This window comes from Sphaerodactylus townsendi, linkage group LG10 (assembly GCF_021028975.2).
Source record: "Sphaerodactylus townsendi isolate TG3544 linkage group LG10, MPM_Stown_v2.3, whole genome shotgun sequence".
NCBI lineage: Eukaryota > Metazoa > Chordata > Lepidosauria > Squamata > Sphaerodactylidae > Sphaerodactylus > Sphaerodactylus townsendi.
This window is the reverse complement of record NC_059434.1, coordinates 63,877,214-63,896,068: the sequence shown is the minus strand read 5'-3', so window position 1 is coordinate 63,896,068 and position 18,855 is coordinate 63,877,214. Positions and strand designations below refer to the sequence as shown.

The window sequence follows — 18,855 nt, the reverse complement described above, 5'->3', positions numbered from 1 at the left end:
TAAAAATGCTGGTTTTCATGTTTCACCGCTCACTCACTCCAGCAGGCTTCATGTGCAGGAGCGGTGAAACATGAAAACCGGAATTTTTAAAGCTAGTGGCACCAAATTTCAGGGTATCATCAGGAGACTGTCCTGATGACACCCCCCAAGTTTGGTGCAGTTTGGTTCAGGGGGGCCAAAGTTATGGACCTCCAAGAGGGGCCTTTATCCCCATTGTTTCCAATGAGAGCTAAGGAGATGGGGGCTACACTTTTGAAGGTCCATAACGTTGGACCCCTGAACCAAACTTCACCAAACTTGGGGAGTATCAGGACAGTCTCCTGATGATACCCTGATATTTTGGTGCTGATATGTCTAAAAATGTGCCCCTGCAGGCACCCCCAAAAATTTGCCCAAGATTCTTTTTTCTGCAGTGACTTCTGCATTGCTGTCAATGGGGAATTTCTGGTGGAGGGCTGTGGGGTGCACATTTATCAAGGTACAGTCACAAAATGTTCAGGGTATCTTCAGGAGAGTCTTTGGATGACACCATCCAGGTTTGAGGAACTTTGCTTATGGGGGCAGTGGGAGATGGACCCTACCAATAACATTGAACCCCTTGAAGCAACGGTCACCAAACCTGGATGGTGTCATGAAGAGACTCTCCTGAAGACACCCTGAAAGTTTTGTGGGTTTACCATGAGAAATGTGCACTCCACAGCCCTCCCACAGAAATTTCCCATTGGCTGCAATGGAGCCAGCCAGCCACTACAGAGCACAGAATCTGGGGAAATTTCTCTGGGTGACTATGAGGGGTGCAGTTTTAGAGCTACTGTCACCAAAATTTCAGGGTATCATAAAAGTACTGTCCTTATGATACTCCCCAAGTTTGGTGAAGTTTGGTTCAGGGGGGTCCAAAGTTATGGACCTTCAAAAGTGTAGCCCCCATTTCCTGTTAGCTTCCATTGGAAACAATGGGGGATGGGGCACCCCTTTTGAGGGTCAATAACTTTGCCCCCCCTGAACCAAACTGCACCAAACTTGGGGAGAATCATCAGGACAGTCTCCAGATGATATCCTAAAAGTTTAGTGCCGCTAGCTTTAAAATTGCACCCCCTGCAGGCCAAAACGTGTAAAAACACCAAAAATTCAAAAAAATAATAAAACGGACCCGAATTTTTCGGATTTACCCGAATTTTCGGGCATATCTGAATCGGCTATGATTCGGATTCGGGCATACAAATCATTTTATGCCCCAAAATACCCAAATCCGAATTTTACCGAATTTTTTTAGTATTGACCAACCCTAATTGGGGTGTTCCAAGGTCATCAGGTCAAGGCTTGACCCAGCAGCCTTGCACCCCTGATTTCCTTTCTTGTTCCCCCTTCTTTTCCTCTAGCAAAGATGTTCCCCCATCTTTTCCTCTAGTAGTGATGCCCCAAGGCTGCCAGGTCAAGGCTCAGCCTGGCAGCCTTGTACCATGGGAAGGAGCTTGCCTACGCCAGAGTTGCCTGGCTCAAGACTATTCCCATTGCCAGGGCTGAGCCAGAGGTTCTTGAGTTGGGCAGGTGAACAAGCAAGCGGACAGGTGCCAGGCAGGAGGGTAAGTGATGGAGAAGAAGAACAAGGTTCATCCTCTCACTGCTATGCAAGGGACACTGGAGGATAGCAAATTACCTCTGAGCCAGAAATCGCAGGAGGAGGCCAGAATGCTCAGCTGGACCAAGCCATTACCAGCAAGCTTCTTAGCAGTGCAGCAGAGGGGAGAAGGGAAATGGTTGGTGCCAACAAGGAAAGCCCATTCCATGCCAGAGGCCAGGAAATGCAACAGTGGTAGTAACAACCCAAGTCTTTCAGGCATGGTTTGAAGCATGGTGCAGTCCAAACCGCGATTGGAAGCGGAAGCGAACGCTTTTACCAATAGTGGGCCTCAGGGCATCACCTTGGTGGGGCATCAAAAATGCTGGGTATTTTAGTTTTCCCATTTCGGTCTTCGCAGGTAGAGGCACAGATTTTAGGCTCATCAAGCCGTCGGGGTAAATTGGCTACGCTGGTAGCCAGATGTTCATGAATTGTAGTTCCCGAACAGCCTCTGAGAGCATGAGGTTCCCACTCCCTGGCTAGCGCACCAAAGTTTTCAGCGTATCATCAGGAGACTGTCCTTATATCACCCCCAAGTTTGGTGAGGTTTGGTTCAGGGAGTCAAGGTTATGGACTCTTATCCCCATTGTTTCAATGGGAGCTTAATAGGAGATGGGGGCTACAGTTTGAGGGTCCATAACTTTGGCCCCTGAACCAACTGCACCAATCTCAAACTTGGGGCATTAGGAAGTCTCCTGATGAGACCCTGAAAGTTTTGAGACTGTGCCTTCAGAAGTGTGCCCCCCACAGCCTGCAACCCTTATACTACTGTCCTTATACTACCCCCCAAGTTTGGTGGAGGAACCGAGTCAAGGTTATGGACTCGCAGGTGTTCCTATCCCCATTGTTTCCAATGGGAGCTAATAGGAGATGGGGCTACAGCCTTGAGGGTCCATAACTTTGGCCCTCGAACCAAACTGCACCAAACTTTGGGGGGTAATATTAGAAGTCTCCTGATGAGACCCTCTTGTTTTGAGACTGTGCCTTCAGAAGTGTGCTGCCTACTGATTGACAGCAATGCAGAAAAACTCAATGCAGAACAAAGATTCTTGGGCAAATTTCTGGGATGTTCCTGCAGGGGTGCATTTTGGATGTCGCACCAAAATTTCGTGGTATCATCTGAAGATGATGGCATCCCCAAGTTTGGTGCAGTTTGGTTCAGGGGGGGGCCAAAAAAGTTATGGACCCTCAAAACTGTAGTCCCCAATCTTCCATTAATTCCCATTGGAAACAATGGGGGATGGGGACACCCAACTGGGGAGTCCCATAACTTTGTGGACTTCTTGAACCAAACCCTCACCAAACTTGAGGTGATTAGCATAGAGACAGTCTCCCTGATGATATGCTGTGAAATTTTGGTGCCTGATATAAACAAAAATGCACCCCCGTGAAAAGTGGCACGAATGTCCTGGCAGTGCAAAGATTTTTTTTTGGTCATGGTAGAGTGGCCACCCATGGGGAGGGGCATCCAACTCAGGTTTTGCCCAGGGCTACAGTTTGGCCAAGGCTGCCTCATTATGCCCCTGGAGTGGAGCTTCCAAGAGAGGACTTGCTCTAACCTCAGGATTGCAGAGACCATCAGCTGGTCAGCTGGCAGGTGTGATTGGAGCACAGTCAGACAGAAGGAGGAAATTTGGTCCCAGGGGACAAAAGGGGCAGAGACAGGAAGCTCCTCTGAAGGCCTGAGAATGAATTGGGCTAGAGGTGGCTCACTTTTGGTGGGGCAAGGTAGTCCAGGGCCAAAGAGGATGAGAGTGAGCATGAACTCCTTTCTTGACCTGGTATGAGGCTTGAGGGAGACAATAGGAGAAGGTTAGCAGGTGGGGCTTGTAAAGAAAGAGCCTCACAGTCTCAAAAGCCTGCATGGTTTCCTGTATGAAATACTGCTCATATGACAGAAAGCTCTGTTTTTGGGGGCTTATATTTGTTAATGTTTTAAACCATCAAGCTAGCATTTGATACTTGTAGATATTGTGTGAAATGTATTGGTGCCTCATACACCAGGGTTATATAGTGGTTAGACTGTCAGACTAGGACCTGGGAAACCAGGTTCAAATCCCTGCTTGTTGCATGGAAGCTTGCTGGGTGACCTTTGGCCAGTCACATACTCTCAGCCCCAACCCTGGTTAGTATTTCGATTGGAGACTTCCAGGATCATGATACAGAAGCAAACAATGGCAAACCACCTCTGAATGCCTTTTTCCCTTGAAAACTCTGCAAAGGTGGGGTTAGCCGTAAGTCGGAATTGTGTGACTTGATGGCCAAACAAATTTTAAAAAATAGATCACTGTGGAATAAAGCTATACATTTTGAACCAGCCTGGTGTAGCGGTTAAGAGTGACAGATTCTGATCAGAAGAACCAGGTTCAGTTACCTCCACATGAAGCCTGCTGGTTGACCTTGGGCCAGTCAAAGTTCTCTCAGTACTTTCTCAGTCCACTGAGAGGCAGGACATTGCAAACTGCCTCTGAATGTCTCTTGCTAGAAGTCAGCTGTGAATTGATGACACTTTACATACACACAAGCATACACAGAAAACTCTATTAGCTATGAAGATTGCATTTAGCTAACTAGTGAACTCAAAGCACTGAACATATTCTTATGTTCAGTTGTAGCAAGCTCATATAGGAAGCAACTCCCCGGTATGTACATATATGCATGTCTGTTCTGGAGGGCTTGAGGAAACAGAAAGGCAGTAAGTTCACTGTTTTCAGAGTAGAGAATACATCCTGGAGATTTGTTCAGGAAGATTTTCACTACAAGCGTAACCATCTCTCTCTGCTTCTGGTAATGCAACTATTTAGTAATTCCTTCCAACTGTCATCTGTGTAGCATCCAGTAATTCAGCCATGCTTGTTTATTACTTGAAAGGTATTGCATGCAGATAGCATAGATACATTATAAAAAATGTTGCCTGTGATATCACATGACTTTCTTGTTGGTATCAGTTCACACTGTCCAACAGTGGAAAAGTTTGCTACTTTAAAACAAGAACCATGGTCTGTTTTGTTGTAAATAATCCATGAAATATTCCAAGGTTTTTTCCATCAGACATAATAAATATTAGATTTGCATCTTTTGAAAAGCTGGTGATTACATTGTACAATATGTTACAGGATGATTCATTCTTCTTCTGCAGCATTAGATATGGTTTTATCAGTGGTCACAGTACAGTTTGCATCTGTAAAGTCCTTAATTTGTAATCCCAAATGTGGTGTCCATGGGCATCATAGTGCTGCAGATGTATTTTCTGATCCCCTTTCTTGTATTTCCCAATGCAAAAGAAGCTCACTTCTGACTTAACAAGGTAAGGAATTGCTGCACTAAATGGATCTGACCCAACTGACTAGAAAACTGCTTCCTACTCAGTATCTTGATGCAGTTTATGTGAGTGACCAAATGCACCCTCTTTACAATTCTACATTTTCTTCATCCCCCAAGACCAAAACAGCTACTGACCCTCACCCAGGGGCATAAGAATTCTTGCAAGAGAGCCAGTGAAATTTTTAAAGAGGTAGGTTAGAAGAAATATGGAGACCTGAGTATATTGGCAATAGGAGAATATTCACACTAATATTTTTCACCGTTCCCTTCACTCTAACCTACCCTCTTTCCTTCATGCAGTAATTTCTTGAGAGGCAATGAAGTTCAAGCCTGCACAGAAATTATAGTAACTGATTTATAAGTCCTATATTCCAATGAATAAATGTTCCTGTCATTATATGGTGAGAATTAAATGTTCTGCACATGATTGCAAGCATCTTTCAGCCATGGAAGTTCTAGTCCCTGGGCCACTTTTTGGCAGCTTCTAGAAACTTAGATTTTGTGGTTCTGTTCCTGCCGTTCCTTTCTCTGTAGCATATTTATCTTTCTTGAGACACTTGTGATTGTGATGTTCAACTTTTATTGTCCTATATCTACCTCTCTCAGAGCAACAGCTTGACTACTCTTATTGGGTGGGACCCAACTCCATTAAAATCAACAAGAATCTCCACCTCTTGCTTGCCTTTTATCCCATGGTGCACTTAATAAGGATGGCATATGTTAGAAATGCTTTGCTATGGATAATCTTGCTTCAGTGCAGAGACTGGAATATGTGACCTTCAAATCTTTCTAGCTTTTTGCAAAAGAATAGCATCTATAGCAGGAAGGAGTTTAATATCTTCCCAAGAGTTGAATCTGAAATTTTGTCTGTCACTTTCAGGGTGTGTAGGCTATTTGTGGTCATTATGTAATTAGCCCATTAAGAAAACCATGGTAAAATGATGATAATTGGTCTTATTCATCCCAAATGTTGAAATGGTCTTAAAATGGCTGCCAAGGAAGTTGAATGGCAGACTTCTCAAAAGCCTTCTAGAAAACATATTTTTGAAAAGTGACAGTCTGTCAAGCACCTGACACTAATGTTTGTACAAAAATGACTGTCAACGTTAGATGAAGAATAGAGTTTTCTGTCACATATGGTGTAGTTGCAAGCACCCCACTTGTTGGTGGGTGGATGATAAAATTAAACATAGAAGCAAAATAATATTTACACAGGTATCACTGTGGCTTCTTTCGTCTCAGCTGTGCTTTCGCTTTTCTGTCAAGAGGTTGTCTTAATAACCCTTGCCTCTAAGGAATGCTCTTCCAACACCAGAAGAGAACATTTTTTAAAAAATAATAATAATCATTCATATATATTACCTTTTAGTTTGCCAAAAAGTCCCTTCCTAGATCCTGCCTAGGTCCTGCTGCAGGTAAAATGGTCGCTAAGACTGTGAGGCCAGGAAACCCAGCATCGTCCTGTGCAGGCTGTCTTTGAGAAAATAGATTAGAAAGAAACTCAAAAAAAGCATCAGACACGCCGATAGTCAAAACAAACAGAAAGTTTTTACTGAACAGAATATAGATCTCTGACAAAGCAGAGACTCTTCCTTAAGGGAGCCAGTATTTGGTAGGTGCTCTCGAGAAGAAGACACACCCACCATAATGAAAAGTCTTTATAGATGTAAAGTATACACATTACCGGCCATACAATCATAAAATCTCTGTAAACGTGATCCCATATAAGATCCATACCCTCACTTGATATAAGCATGAACCCTAAAACTTATTGGATAAGCTTCATTTTTGCCATTACGTCTGATTCCTTCTGTTACACAAACACAGAGAACAATGTAAAATCTCTAACACAATAGCATTGTGCTCAAAGTCCTTGAACCTTGAATTAATAAATTGGTCATGCCACACAAAGGCCCATTCCGCACAGCAAATGTATAATGGGTTGCAGTCAGGATAAAGGAACCCATTTTCCTGTTTTCATGTTCACACGCAGCATCCATACAGAAAAGGTGCAATTGGAATCCATCGAAGCACCTGGGTTGCTGCGGCACACTTCACCTACAGGAGACTTTGTTAATTTTTAAAAAAAATTATCTTCATCTTCATGTGTAGCTATGCAGGCATACACAAAATGAATCCCCTCAGCCATGCCAATATCTTATGATACAACCATCTGCACTGCATAGCTACACAGAAGCAAGCCACAAAAAAAAATTTTTTTTAAGAAAACGGAGGCCAATAAAGCATTTACTGCCCAGCTGTTCATTTGAAAGCGGTTGCAACCTGGGATTTTTGAAAAGGATCGCTAGTTTAGTAACTTAAAAAAAACTGGTTTGGGAAAAATAACACGGGGCAGACTTGTTTGGGGACAGGATCTGTGCTAAGTCCCCCCAAAACGTTTTTAGCGTCCTACAACCATGTTTACTGGCCCATGGGGAAGGGGCCAAAGAATTATAGTTTTACTGAATTGGATGAAATGGGACACTCAGTACCCATGAGTAGCCTTTCTATCAACATTCCCCACTTCCATATTTTTCATCCAATATCACCTTTTCATAGAGCCGTGGTGGCAAACCTTTGGCACTCCAGGGATTGTTGACTACAATTCCCATCAGCCCTGCCATGCGCCAATTGGCCATGCTGGCAGGGCTGTTAGAATACTTCCCTACTGGCTAGAATTTGCCAGAAACAGCCTATCCTCCTTATAACCAGGGCTAGGATGGGGGGACGAAGTAACTTTCTATATGGAGGAATATGGTCACTAGCTTTTTAAAAAAGAAGCTGTGCACAGAAATATAATCTCATCCATTTTGGGAGAGGGTATCCCTTTGTCTGTCAGCATCAAGGGATACATATTTATTTAAGCCTCATGCATTTTTTGTTCAAAGATCCCAGACATCTCTCAAAACTGCCCGGTCATGTTATTATTTATAGTTGTTGTAGTCTATGATTGGCTGCTTAAACCTTGCTGCTGTTTTTTGTATTGTTAGTTTGTTTGGTAACTAACTATTTCTTTATGACTCAGTGGCTGAAACTGAACTGGAAATGAACATCTTCTTCAGTCAATACATTGTATGGTGTTTCCCATACATCCCATTTTTCCACCTGGGCTCTGTTCCTTGACTTGGTATAATGGGGTTGCTTTCTGCTTATACAATATCTCCCAAGTTCTCTTCAAAGATTTTAACTGGCCAGTAATCCTCTTACAGCTAGAAACTGCTGTGAAACTGAAAGGTGGCTTATAACTGAACATTGACTTCAGTAAATATTGACTGTCCTCAAAGATAGCCTGAGTGACAAAGGCTGAATGAAGTACTAGAGCTAAAAGTACCAGTGATCTTCTGAAATCAAATTCTAAAAAACAAATAAAATATAATTCCAGTGCTTTTTTTAAAAAAAAAAGTAGCTCTGCAGTACTCATGATATTGCACTTCTGAACACTTCTTATAATTCTGAGAACTACAAAACAGCTATTCTCCAGTTTCTCTTGGGCGTTTTCCCCATGACCAAGATATTCTGGATTAGGAGGTGAAACATCCTGATTCAGTCGTGACTTCTGTATGGCTTCCGGGTCTAATTCTGGCCCGCCCCATGAGGTTTCTCTTATCATGCGTCTTTTTAAAAAAGTGATAAAATTGGCAGTTCTATTTTTAAAAAAACCACACCAATCCCTACTTCCCATGCGTTCTATTCCATGGAGTAATGGACAGTTCATTTTCCCTACCTTGCCACCAATCAGAATGTTGGAACAACAGTACAGTTCACATATGCATGACAATGTCTGCAAGGAAAATGAAACTAAACCGGGGACTAAGCAAGTTCTTCCTCTCAGCCTGAACGCATGCTGACAGATCGCTATCGCTATGGGAGAAACCAAGATAGAAACATCCTGATATGTATGATCCCAGTTTTCCCTGGGGATATTTGTCCATCCAGAAAATGCCTTGGAGTTATAAAGTTGCCTGAGGGCATACTTCTATTTTTAAAATTCATTTAGATAGTTATATCCCAGTTTTCTTCCCAGCAAAGACCCAAAGCAGCATACAGCATTATTTTATCCTCAGTGCAACAATCCTGTAAGGTAGGTTAGGGTGAGAGATAGTGACTGGCCCCAGGGATATTCCATGAAACAATCTTGACACGGGTTGGAACTCTGGTCTTGAAAACACAACTCAAGTCCATGTTAAAAATTGTATGGGTTTGACTGCAGCCTGGGCGTTTCCCTCCACCATTCTCTTAACAAATCGCTTTAGCTTCCAAAAGTCTAGCTGTCCCCATCCCCTAGGAACAACATTTCAGGGAAATTAATGGGTTGTAGTGGGAATGAAGGAGACAGAAAAAGTCTGCCCCATTGATAGTAGTGTCTTCTGTGAGGGGAAAAAATTATCCAGGCTCCAACACAGTTCCACAAAGCAAAATTAAAACTGGGATATTTAACTCAAACCAGCATGCCTGAAAAACTCAATAGCATCCCCAATATGAACTTCCTGTGTTCATGTTATCCTCCTAATATGAACTGCTTTATACTAAGCCATGCCTCTCAGTCCTCCTTTGTCAGTATTGCCTGTCCTGATTGGCAAGCTCTCTGTAGTGTCTCAGGCAGGCAACAATTTTTCCCCAAACCTGCCATCTCTGATCTTTTTTTTTTTGCCATAGATGCCAAAGATGGAACTGGACCTTGAACATGCAAACCATCTTTTAACACTGAGCCATGACTCACACATCAGCTGCCCATTAAGTTTTGCTTTTAAAGTTGTCCTGCTATTTTTAAAACTCCTCTTCAAATACGTGAGCTGTGAACTGATAAATAATGATAAAAGCCAAATCACATTGGTTGATCTGTTTTACATGTTCTTGAAGTTCAGCATTCTAGCCTCTTTTTCTTAAAAAAAAAAATCATGCAAAATGCAATCAGTTCCATTAAAATTAAGGGAAGTTTTTCCATTCATCCCAGTTAAAAATGGATTAGGCCCACTTTGTTTTTTTGCATAGCAAATGTTCCTTAACAGTCATTAATATTTATGGGGTAAAGCTGTAATAGTTTATAATATAAAAAAATCATCAACTGGAATGACTGTAGAAACATTACCAAAAAGGAAAGTTTGTGTGTGTGTGTGTGTGTGTGTGTGTGTGTATACATATATATATATACACACACATACACACACATATATACACATACAAACCCACACACCCATATAATAGAATAAGCTGATGCAGTGAAAAATAATCGCCTGGGGGAAGTCTCAGCTTACCTGAACAATAATGCTAGAAAAGCTATCCCAGCTCTAAAAGTAGATAACAGCTTATGTAAATCTTTTAATTCAGCAAGGTGACAGCTTAGAAAGTGCTGAGAGCCTCATATCACCTCTCTCCTTTTGACAACTCTGAAAGCAATTCAGCAGGGATCACTTCTTTGCATTGCGGCCTTGTTACGCCAGCAGAGGACAAAACCCATTTTACTTTTCACACAGCTGAAAATAGGATTTTTCATGCTAAAGCAGGCGGTTGCTCCACTGACAGTCAGTCTTAAAATGTGCTCATATGCATATTGAAAAGAAAGCCTGGATTAACAGAGTTGCTTTTTACTCTGATGAGGGCACTTGGTTTGTGGAGAGGTGAACACATGCAGCTGCTTTATATGAAGTCAGTCCATTTGTCTGTCAAGACTAGTATAGTCTGCTCTGACTGAAAGCTGCTCTCCAAGTTTTCAGGTAAAGATCTTTCACACCACATGCTGCCTTTGAACTGGAGATGTCTCAGGTTGTACCTGGTACTATCTGTGTGCAAAGCAGACACATTACAACCCTACTCAAGATGGGATTGAAGATTTTATTATCTTTTCTGCCTGTCCAGAACAAAGAAACTATAAAAACCCTCACATTGGATAGGTTTTGTATAAGATGCCCATTGAATAGATGTACTTCATGCACACAACCTTCCTTTATTTTGCTGATTGGCCAGCAATATTTATTTAAGGCAAGAGACATTAGGAGCTGGATTACCTTTGCCTGCCTCCACATCACAACCTGATATTCTTGGAGGTCTCCCATTCAAATTCTAACCAGGGTGACCTGCCATTTCTGAGATCTGATGTGGAGATTCTAGGTTATCCAGGCCAGTTCTGCTTAAAGAGCCAAACATTGTTTTTTGGAGACACTGTAGTGGTCAAGTTTAACATTTCCTTTGTCACGCGACATTCGCTAATAGTCTTGTTGCTTCTCCTTTCAAAACTCCTTTCTCATTTATTACAGATTGAATTTCATCTTCAGCAACTATAAGGAGAAGGATATTTAATTTCCTTGCGACCACCTTCTTTGATTTTATCCAGCTTGTTTATAAGTCTGATATATAAATTGAGCTGTTTTTGTTTGTTCAATCAGTAGTGTTATTTAGGTCATTGTTGGTTGTTTGCCATTCCTGGTGCTCTATCAGGGAAAAAAGACAGAAGGAAAATATTTTAATAAGTACAATGAAATAAAAGTAGCTCTTGCGTTAGAAAAACAGGACGGGGAAAAGGTACCTTAGGAGAGTCAAACCCAGTTCTGATATCTTGTCATGGATTGAAATGTTTAGCGTTTCACACTCTTAGGACACAGAAGCTGTGGATGTTTTAAAGGCCTGTTCTGTCTGTGTTTACTCCTCTAGTTACAGAGTGCCATTTTAGTACAAAATGAATTTCTCCTTATATGCAGCTGTTTAAAATGATTGAAATGAGAGACCAAAATAACTAAGGCTGGAGATGGATGAATTATATTTTTCCACAGTTGAAAGCACTTTTGAAAGAAGGATTGCTGCTTATGGCATGTGCACACATCTCTCACTCTGGTAAAGAGGTTTGGTATGCATCTATAAACTCTCTACAGCTAAAATATTTGTAGCTGTCTATAGGTCAGCTACAGTGGCGGCGTGTGATCTATATACGTCGTCACCAACAGATAACAATTCCGGCCAATTTTCTCTCAAAACAGTTGAAGTTGTTGGTGTTCTCTACAGTTTTACCTTTTACAGTGTGTTGTTGTTTTCTTTTGTTTTTCATTTCCAGTATGCATGCGTATTCCAACCGACATATGCTATGCAGCGCGTTCGGCACACACCTCATTCTGGTGTACCATCCTGTCTTCACATTCAGCTTTTTTACGAAGCTCTAAAGAAAGTGGGGTATTAAAGTCACTCAGTAATTATAGAGTATCCTCATCTAAAACCTGCACGGTACAGGCGGGGCTTCATCCACAATGGCATCATGGTACACTGCATTTCCATTACTTCATAATTGTATCTCTGTAGAAATGTGTAAAGCAAAGCTATTTTCCACATTGCTTGAAGTTTTAAGGGTGGTCTCTTAAATCTCTTGCTAGTAGAGAAAATTTAGGAAAGTCTACTTGAATAGGAAATTCAATCAGTTCAGGATCCAGTTCTCTTCCAAAGTATACATTGGAAGATGAGTAGGCAATTGACATGGACATCTAGCTGGCAATCAACTGTAAGTGACCTATGTGAACATTTCCATTAGTTTAAATTACTGTAGGCCTAGCTACAGTCAAAATTATGCATTCCCTTTTGCAAAATGTCATTCCTGTAGCCAAAAAATACCTTGTAAACAATATGAGCATTCAGACAATAAGGGAACATACCTTAGAGCCATTCCTATGGCTTCACCTTTGTAAGACTTCACATTCCGTATTCATGTTCTCAACAAATTCAGATTGGCACACATATTTCTCCTGCCAATGTGTTGTGACATGTTTAGGGTAAAAGAAGTAATCATCAAAGTAAAGGAAGTGAAATTATTTCTGGCCAGTACAAAAAGAGGGCAGCTGTTCATATTTTCCACTAAATGTCATGGCACAAGGTCAAAGATGTTCATCCAAGCTCGCCTCTGCAGAATGGGAACTCGTCCCATTGTTTATGTAAAAGTTACGCCAAAGTTGGCAGCTGCAGTTGCCAAAGCTGCAATAGCAAACAGATTGGAGCAAAACCCACAGATGACTATTATGTGCAAGGGAAATGTCAAAGACATTTTAGGCAGATGGGAATCAGAAACATTTATTAGAGGTCATCAATGCTGTATAGTGGTTAAAGTTGGTTGAAAATATTTCTGAGTATAGATTTTACTGGACCTGCATATAAAATAGTTCCCATGCTCATATACATTTATTTTGAGCCCCTTGTTGATTTCTGAAATGGAGAGAGGCTAGAAGACCTGATGTTTCCTTGGACATATTGTTAGAAGATATGGTGTTGAGCCTTTCTGCAGTAGCGGTGGGGGTCTTTTTGCACCATGCAGACATTAGCTGTGGCAGCCTGTTGAACAGCTGAAGGCCAATTGTAATAATTATGAATTTAGTTCAAGAACAACTAGCTGTAATCTTGAAACATGAAGAGCCACTTAGAAAATTCAAAGCATCTATTCTAAAATGTACCTGAGATTATAGATTCAGACAAAATGACTCATGGTCGGTGGTTCTTGTATTTAAATATTTTGTAATGCATTACACATAACAAACACATGTTTGTTGGTTCTTGCATTAACATAACATGAATTGTAGCAGCTAATTGTAAGAGATGCCAACTTTACCACATACCTTAGTGGCACTTACTAGGAAACAAGAGAGGAGTAGCAACTGATGGGTCAAGCTTCACCGATACCAAGCAAGCAAGGGACATGTAGTGAAATCCGTAGGGATCGAATACATTAATTGTGTGGACTGAAGCTAGCAGAGGTAGGTTCAGTAAAGGACTGGCATGCTTTTATTTTTCCTCTCTACAGCCACTTTCGAATATTGAATTTTCATGTCCCTAATAGAGAGCCAGCATGGCATAGTGGTTAAGAGTGGCAAACTCTGTTCTGGAAAACCAGGTTCGGATTCCCGCTTTAGCGCTTCCGTTAAGTGACCTCTGGCTGTGCCCAGAACAGTCCATTACATGGAGGCAGGTAAGCACGGGTAAACCACTTCCAATCATCTCTTGCCTTGAAAACCCTATGGGGTAGTCATTAGTCAGGTGTGACTTGATGGCACTTGCCACCACCATCATTAGAATATGTAACACGTGTCCTGACGATGGAGACAGGGCTCTGGACTGGCATGTATGTCAGGAAGAAAATAGATCAGTGACTAAAATAGCAGAAATTCTTCTGCAGCCTAAAAGTGCGACTCTGGGAAAAAAAATGAAAAGCACTACAAAACAACCTCCTGTAAAACCTTGGTTCTCTGGAGTTTTTTTTATTCTCTGGTAATTCACTCGGCAGAGACATGTGGGACTTTTCTACCCATACACCCTTTTTGCCATAAAGAAAGCATTCCAAGTGCCCTCACAAGAATTCAGGACAAAAGCATCCAGGAGGCTTAACTCTGTTTCTTACCATCCTTCTCAACCCAGTATGTACCTCCTTTTGTTATTTTACAATGGTAATAAAATTCTGTATGATGCTAAAGAAGGCGGAGCAGCTTTCATTTCTGTCCAAAGCAGACATAAAATCTAGTCTCTTTGCCTGTTTAGCAGCAGAAAGTGCAGCGATTTAGTATTTATTTGTTTGACTTCAGACACTGTACTCTATTGTCTTTTTTCCTGGCAATATTATACGTATAAATATGGTTTAGTGGAGCTACATTTTTAGAGAAAAAATATCATCTGAATAATTGGATGCATCTGAATATCATCACTCCTTCTAAACATAAACTCGGTGGTTGAGTTCCTATCAGTAAGCTGTAAAGGCAGATACTCAGACAGTGAAAGAGTTTATGTATATGGAGAACTGTCCAAGTGTATAGAAAACTATTACTTTGTAGATATTTGTAAAAAGAAAAAAGAATCCCCCAAAACACAGATGCAGACTGAGGAGGCATGAAATGCTGAGGGCAGCCAGTTGAGCATTAGATAAATGGAGGAACATTTAAAAAAAGCACTGGAATTATATTTTATTTGTTTTTTAGAATTTGATTTCAGAAGATCACTGGTACTTTTAGCTCTAGTACTTCATTCAGCCTTTGTCACTCAGGCTATCTTTGAGGACAGTCAATATTTACTGAAGTCAATGTTCAGTTATAAGCCACCTTTCAGTTTCACAGCAGTTTCTAGCTGTAAGAGGATTGCAGTTGTCTTGAAGAGGAACTTGGAATATTGTATAAGCAGAGCAACCCCATTATACCAAGTCAAGGGAACAGAGCCCAGGTGGGGGAAAAATGGGATGTATGGGATGCACCATACAATGTATTGACTGAAAGATGTTCATTTCAATTCAGTTTCAGCCACTGGTCATGAGAAATAGTTGCAAACAAAGCAACAGCTAAAGAAGCAGCAGGTTTAAGCAGCCAATCATAGACTACAACAACTATAAATACACATGACGAACAGTTTTGAGAGATGTCTGGGATCTTTGAACAAAATGACCAAGGCTTAAAATAATATATCCTTGATGCTGACAGACAAGGGACCACCCTCTCCCCCAAAATGGATTAGATTATATTTCTGTGCACAGCTTCTTTTTAAAGCAGTGACCATATTCCTCCATAGGAAAGTTACTTCCTGTCCCCCATCCTAGCCCTGGTTATATGAGGATAGGCTGTTTTCTGTATACCCTCTATTCCCAAAGTTTCCTTCCCTCTCACGTTTTCTGCAGCCCTCATAAAATTCAAGTGCCTGTCTCAAAAACAGAGAGACCTGCTGACAAGACTTCTATATATTCAGCAGACTCCTTAGGTATGCAGGAAAATATTGATTTGGAAATAAAAAAAGAAAAGACCACTCCAATGACTTGATGGGTACAGAGTCTGCTTATTGCTGTCAGGATGTTGAGAACAGGTGAGAGACAGACAGTTAAGGGGGGGAAAGGAAAATCAGTCTTCTAAAGTAGCTAATCACTTGTAGTATCATGTGGTGGGGGGACAGATTTCATACTGTTTTTATACTGTTAGTCCTTATGGTCACTATAGATATGCAATTTCTTTTTTCTAGTTTTTTTTAGAGGGGGTGTGAAATTTTTGTGTGGGAGAATTAGAGCATAGTTTTGTCATCAAGCCTAAGCATATATTATTGCTTTGATGGAATTAAAATGCATAACAATCTAATACAGTTGTATTGTTTGGCATATTTATGGAATTCAAAAGTATGAATGATTTTTTCCTACAAGCAAAATGTGAGATGCCCAGTACCTAAGAGAAAGAGAGGGCTTCAAACTGCTCTATCATATGCTGCCTAATACAGTCTATTAGTTTTTTTGAAAACTAACTAGTTTTTAGTTTTTGAAAACTATTAGTTTTTGAAAACAAAAAAACACAGTTGTTGTAGCAAAGGAACAAAATGAGTTCCTTGAACCAAAACATCCTCAAACAGTCAGGTGCTAGCAGTATATGCTACTGGGGGGACTTATTTAGATATCGAGTTAAACTTCATAACATTACATTGAAAGTGCTCTTCAATAATGAGTTGTCATACATATTCTAAGACATTAATTGTGCAGAAAATAGTTATATTTAAACAATAAATGTATGTTTGAAATACAGTGGAGCAGCCCGATCCAAAAAGGGTGGGTAGTAGAGCAGCAGTTGGGTATGGCATCATGGCAGTGCACCCGTACAGCCTCCAGTGGGGTTTCAGAAGCGGTGTGTGTGTGTGGGGGGGGGATGTTAAAACCCCTTGGCTGCCTGAAAAATTATATTGGGAAAATGAGCTTATTCCACACTTTTTGGTGATGTAAGTTGGTTGCCAACGTGGGGCCATTTTCAGTCTTTGAGGGCTGGCTAAATGAGCTCTGTCCCTGGGAACACCTCCAGAACAGCCCCCAGAATGCCGGTGCAGGAATGACAACACTGAGGAACATTTCCTGGTTCCAGTGCCACAGTGCCCCACTGCCATGGTAAGTTCCTCGGTGCCAGCATCCATGCTTTGCCATTTGCACTTTCTCTATTGTGGTGCCCATTGTATGAAAAGGCTTTTCTAAGAACAAGAAAGTCTTCATTATTCTTTGTTTCTGGAAAGATTTGTAAGGCTAAGCTCTTTCACAGGGCCATTCGATTTGGGTACAATATTCTGACAGCTGACAGTATTCTTTCTTTCAATTTATCATGTTTTATTGCTTTACTTATTACCTCATTGGGTCCTCTCTCTGGGAAGAAATGCTGGATTATATATAATTTTAATAAATACATAATTGGATGTAAGACACTGTAAATTCTTACCCTGTAATAAAATTACATATGAATAGATCCATTTTCAGGTCTGATCAGTAGAAGAACTGGGCAAGGGGATTTTGGAAACATATTTTTTTGTACTGTCTGATTTGGATAAAAATGTGAGCTACCAGACTACACATTTTGCTGTAGCCATCATGACTCACCTCAGCTCCATTGATACTGATACCTTAGATGAAGAATGGTCCCTCATGGTCCCTGAAGTGCCCATCAAGAAGGCTTCTCTGAATGCTTCACAGATGAACCCCATGCAACCAGGCATTGTCCTTCACGGATTCAGCCTCCTGAGGCCAACTGCACCCTGATAGTACCTGGAACTACTGCAGGAACCCAGCTGGGACCCTGTAGTCCCCAAGTCTCTCCCAGACCACTGGGCACAGAGACAGATAGAAATGCCAGCCTCCAGGTGGGATCCCCTGGAATTACAGCTCATCTCCAGACTACTGAGGTTTGTTCCTCTGGAGAAAATGGATGCTTTGAAGGGTGAATTCTGTGGCATTGTATCTCTGCTGGTAGATAGGGGGACCAGGCAACTCTAGAGACAGAGGAGAATCAAGGCAGAGGCATGAACATGTTGAAAGAATGCACAATGGGTAGCCAAGGACCCACCTCATTCTAGACTTTCTCAGTAGGAGAAAGAGCTTTTGTAACTCTTGGTAGGACCTTAACTGTGCACTTTCAGGAAGGACAGGGATTCAGTCTCCTATTTAAACCTGCAAATTGATAGGCATGTTGTTGTTCAATAACTCTCACTAGCCAGCCAAGCCTAGTTAGGAAACAGTCAGCCCTTCTGTTTCAGCCTCTAATACAGTGCTCATGTGGATAATCCTGTTCCCAGCTCCTGCCTTAACTCAAGGATCTGCTTTCACCCATTCCATGCCCACACGGACTCTACAGCCTCCCTGCTGCATGCAAGGCTTCTGTTCCATCTCTGTCTGCCTATGGGAAAACTGCTGTAACCTTCTAATATTCCGAGGCATCTTACAAGGATAGAAATGACTTGACTTACTGTTAAACCAAGGTGTACCCTTCTTTGCCGAGTGGCCACCAGCAATTATTCCACATTAAAATATTCTTCACTCAGCTTCCCTTGTAATAAACAGTCTGAATCAATGAAACGTTCACCACCATACAACAAGTATCAGTTGCAAAATAATTAATTTGAGTTAAAAACCTGTGTGGTTGTTGTACAAACTGTATCCCAACCACACTTAATATGTCTATCTCCATTGATGATCCAATCCACCCACAGTGGCTGTGCCTATAATCTGTTCCATCTTTCTTGGCACAGCAATGACCTGATAACATACAGAAGAGGGGTTCTATCACCAAAATGTTTATGGCTTGTTTAAAACTTGTGATTACACACAACAGGCCCTCATTTATGACCTGAATCTTCTAAATGACTGACCTATTCCTTAATAGGAAGAAGCTGTTGCCAATACACATGCATCATATGCAGAAGTTCCAAAGTTCAATCCTTTGCATCTCCAGCTTAATGATCTTATAGTAAGTAGTAGGAAGATGACCTTCACCTCAGATTCTGGCAAACTGATACTAATCATAATAGAATATTACTGAGCAGTCATAATAAATGTTACTAAGCTAGATGGATATGTGATCTGACTTGGTATAAGACATGCTGAGAGAATATTAAAACTTTAATCATATACAGAATATTTTTTATTACACTGTACTTACACAAATTATATTAAAAAC

At 41.2% G+C, this 18,855-nt stretch overlaps 1 protein-coding gene across 1 annotated transcript in view; it reads left to right on the top strand.

The window, feature by feature from the left end:
- The window catches only part of NDST4 (N-deacetylase and N-sulfotransferase 4), a 172,372-nt gene that overhangs the window by 89,380 nt on the left and 64,137 nt on the right, over positions 1 to 18,855 (top strand). Inside the window, 4 exon segments of the mRNA XM_048508744.1 lie at positions 12,044 to 12,191; positions 13,806 to 13,890; positions 14,241 to 14,287; positions 14,290 to 14,325. Coding sequence (XP_048364701.1) covers positions 12,044 to 12,191; positions 13,806 to 13,890; positions 14,241 to 14,287; positions 14,290 to 14,325 — 316 coding nt within the window.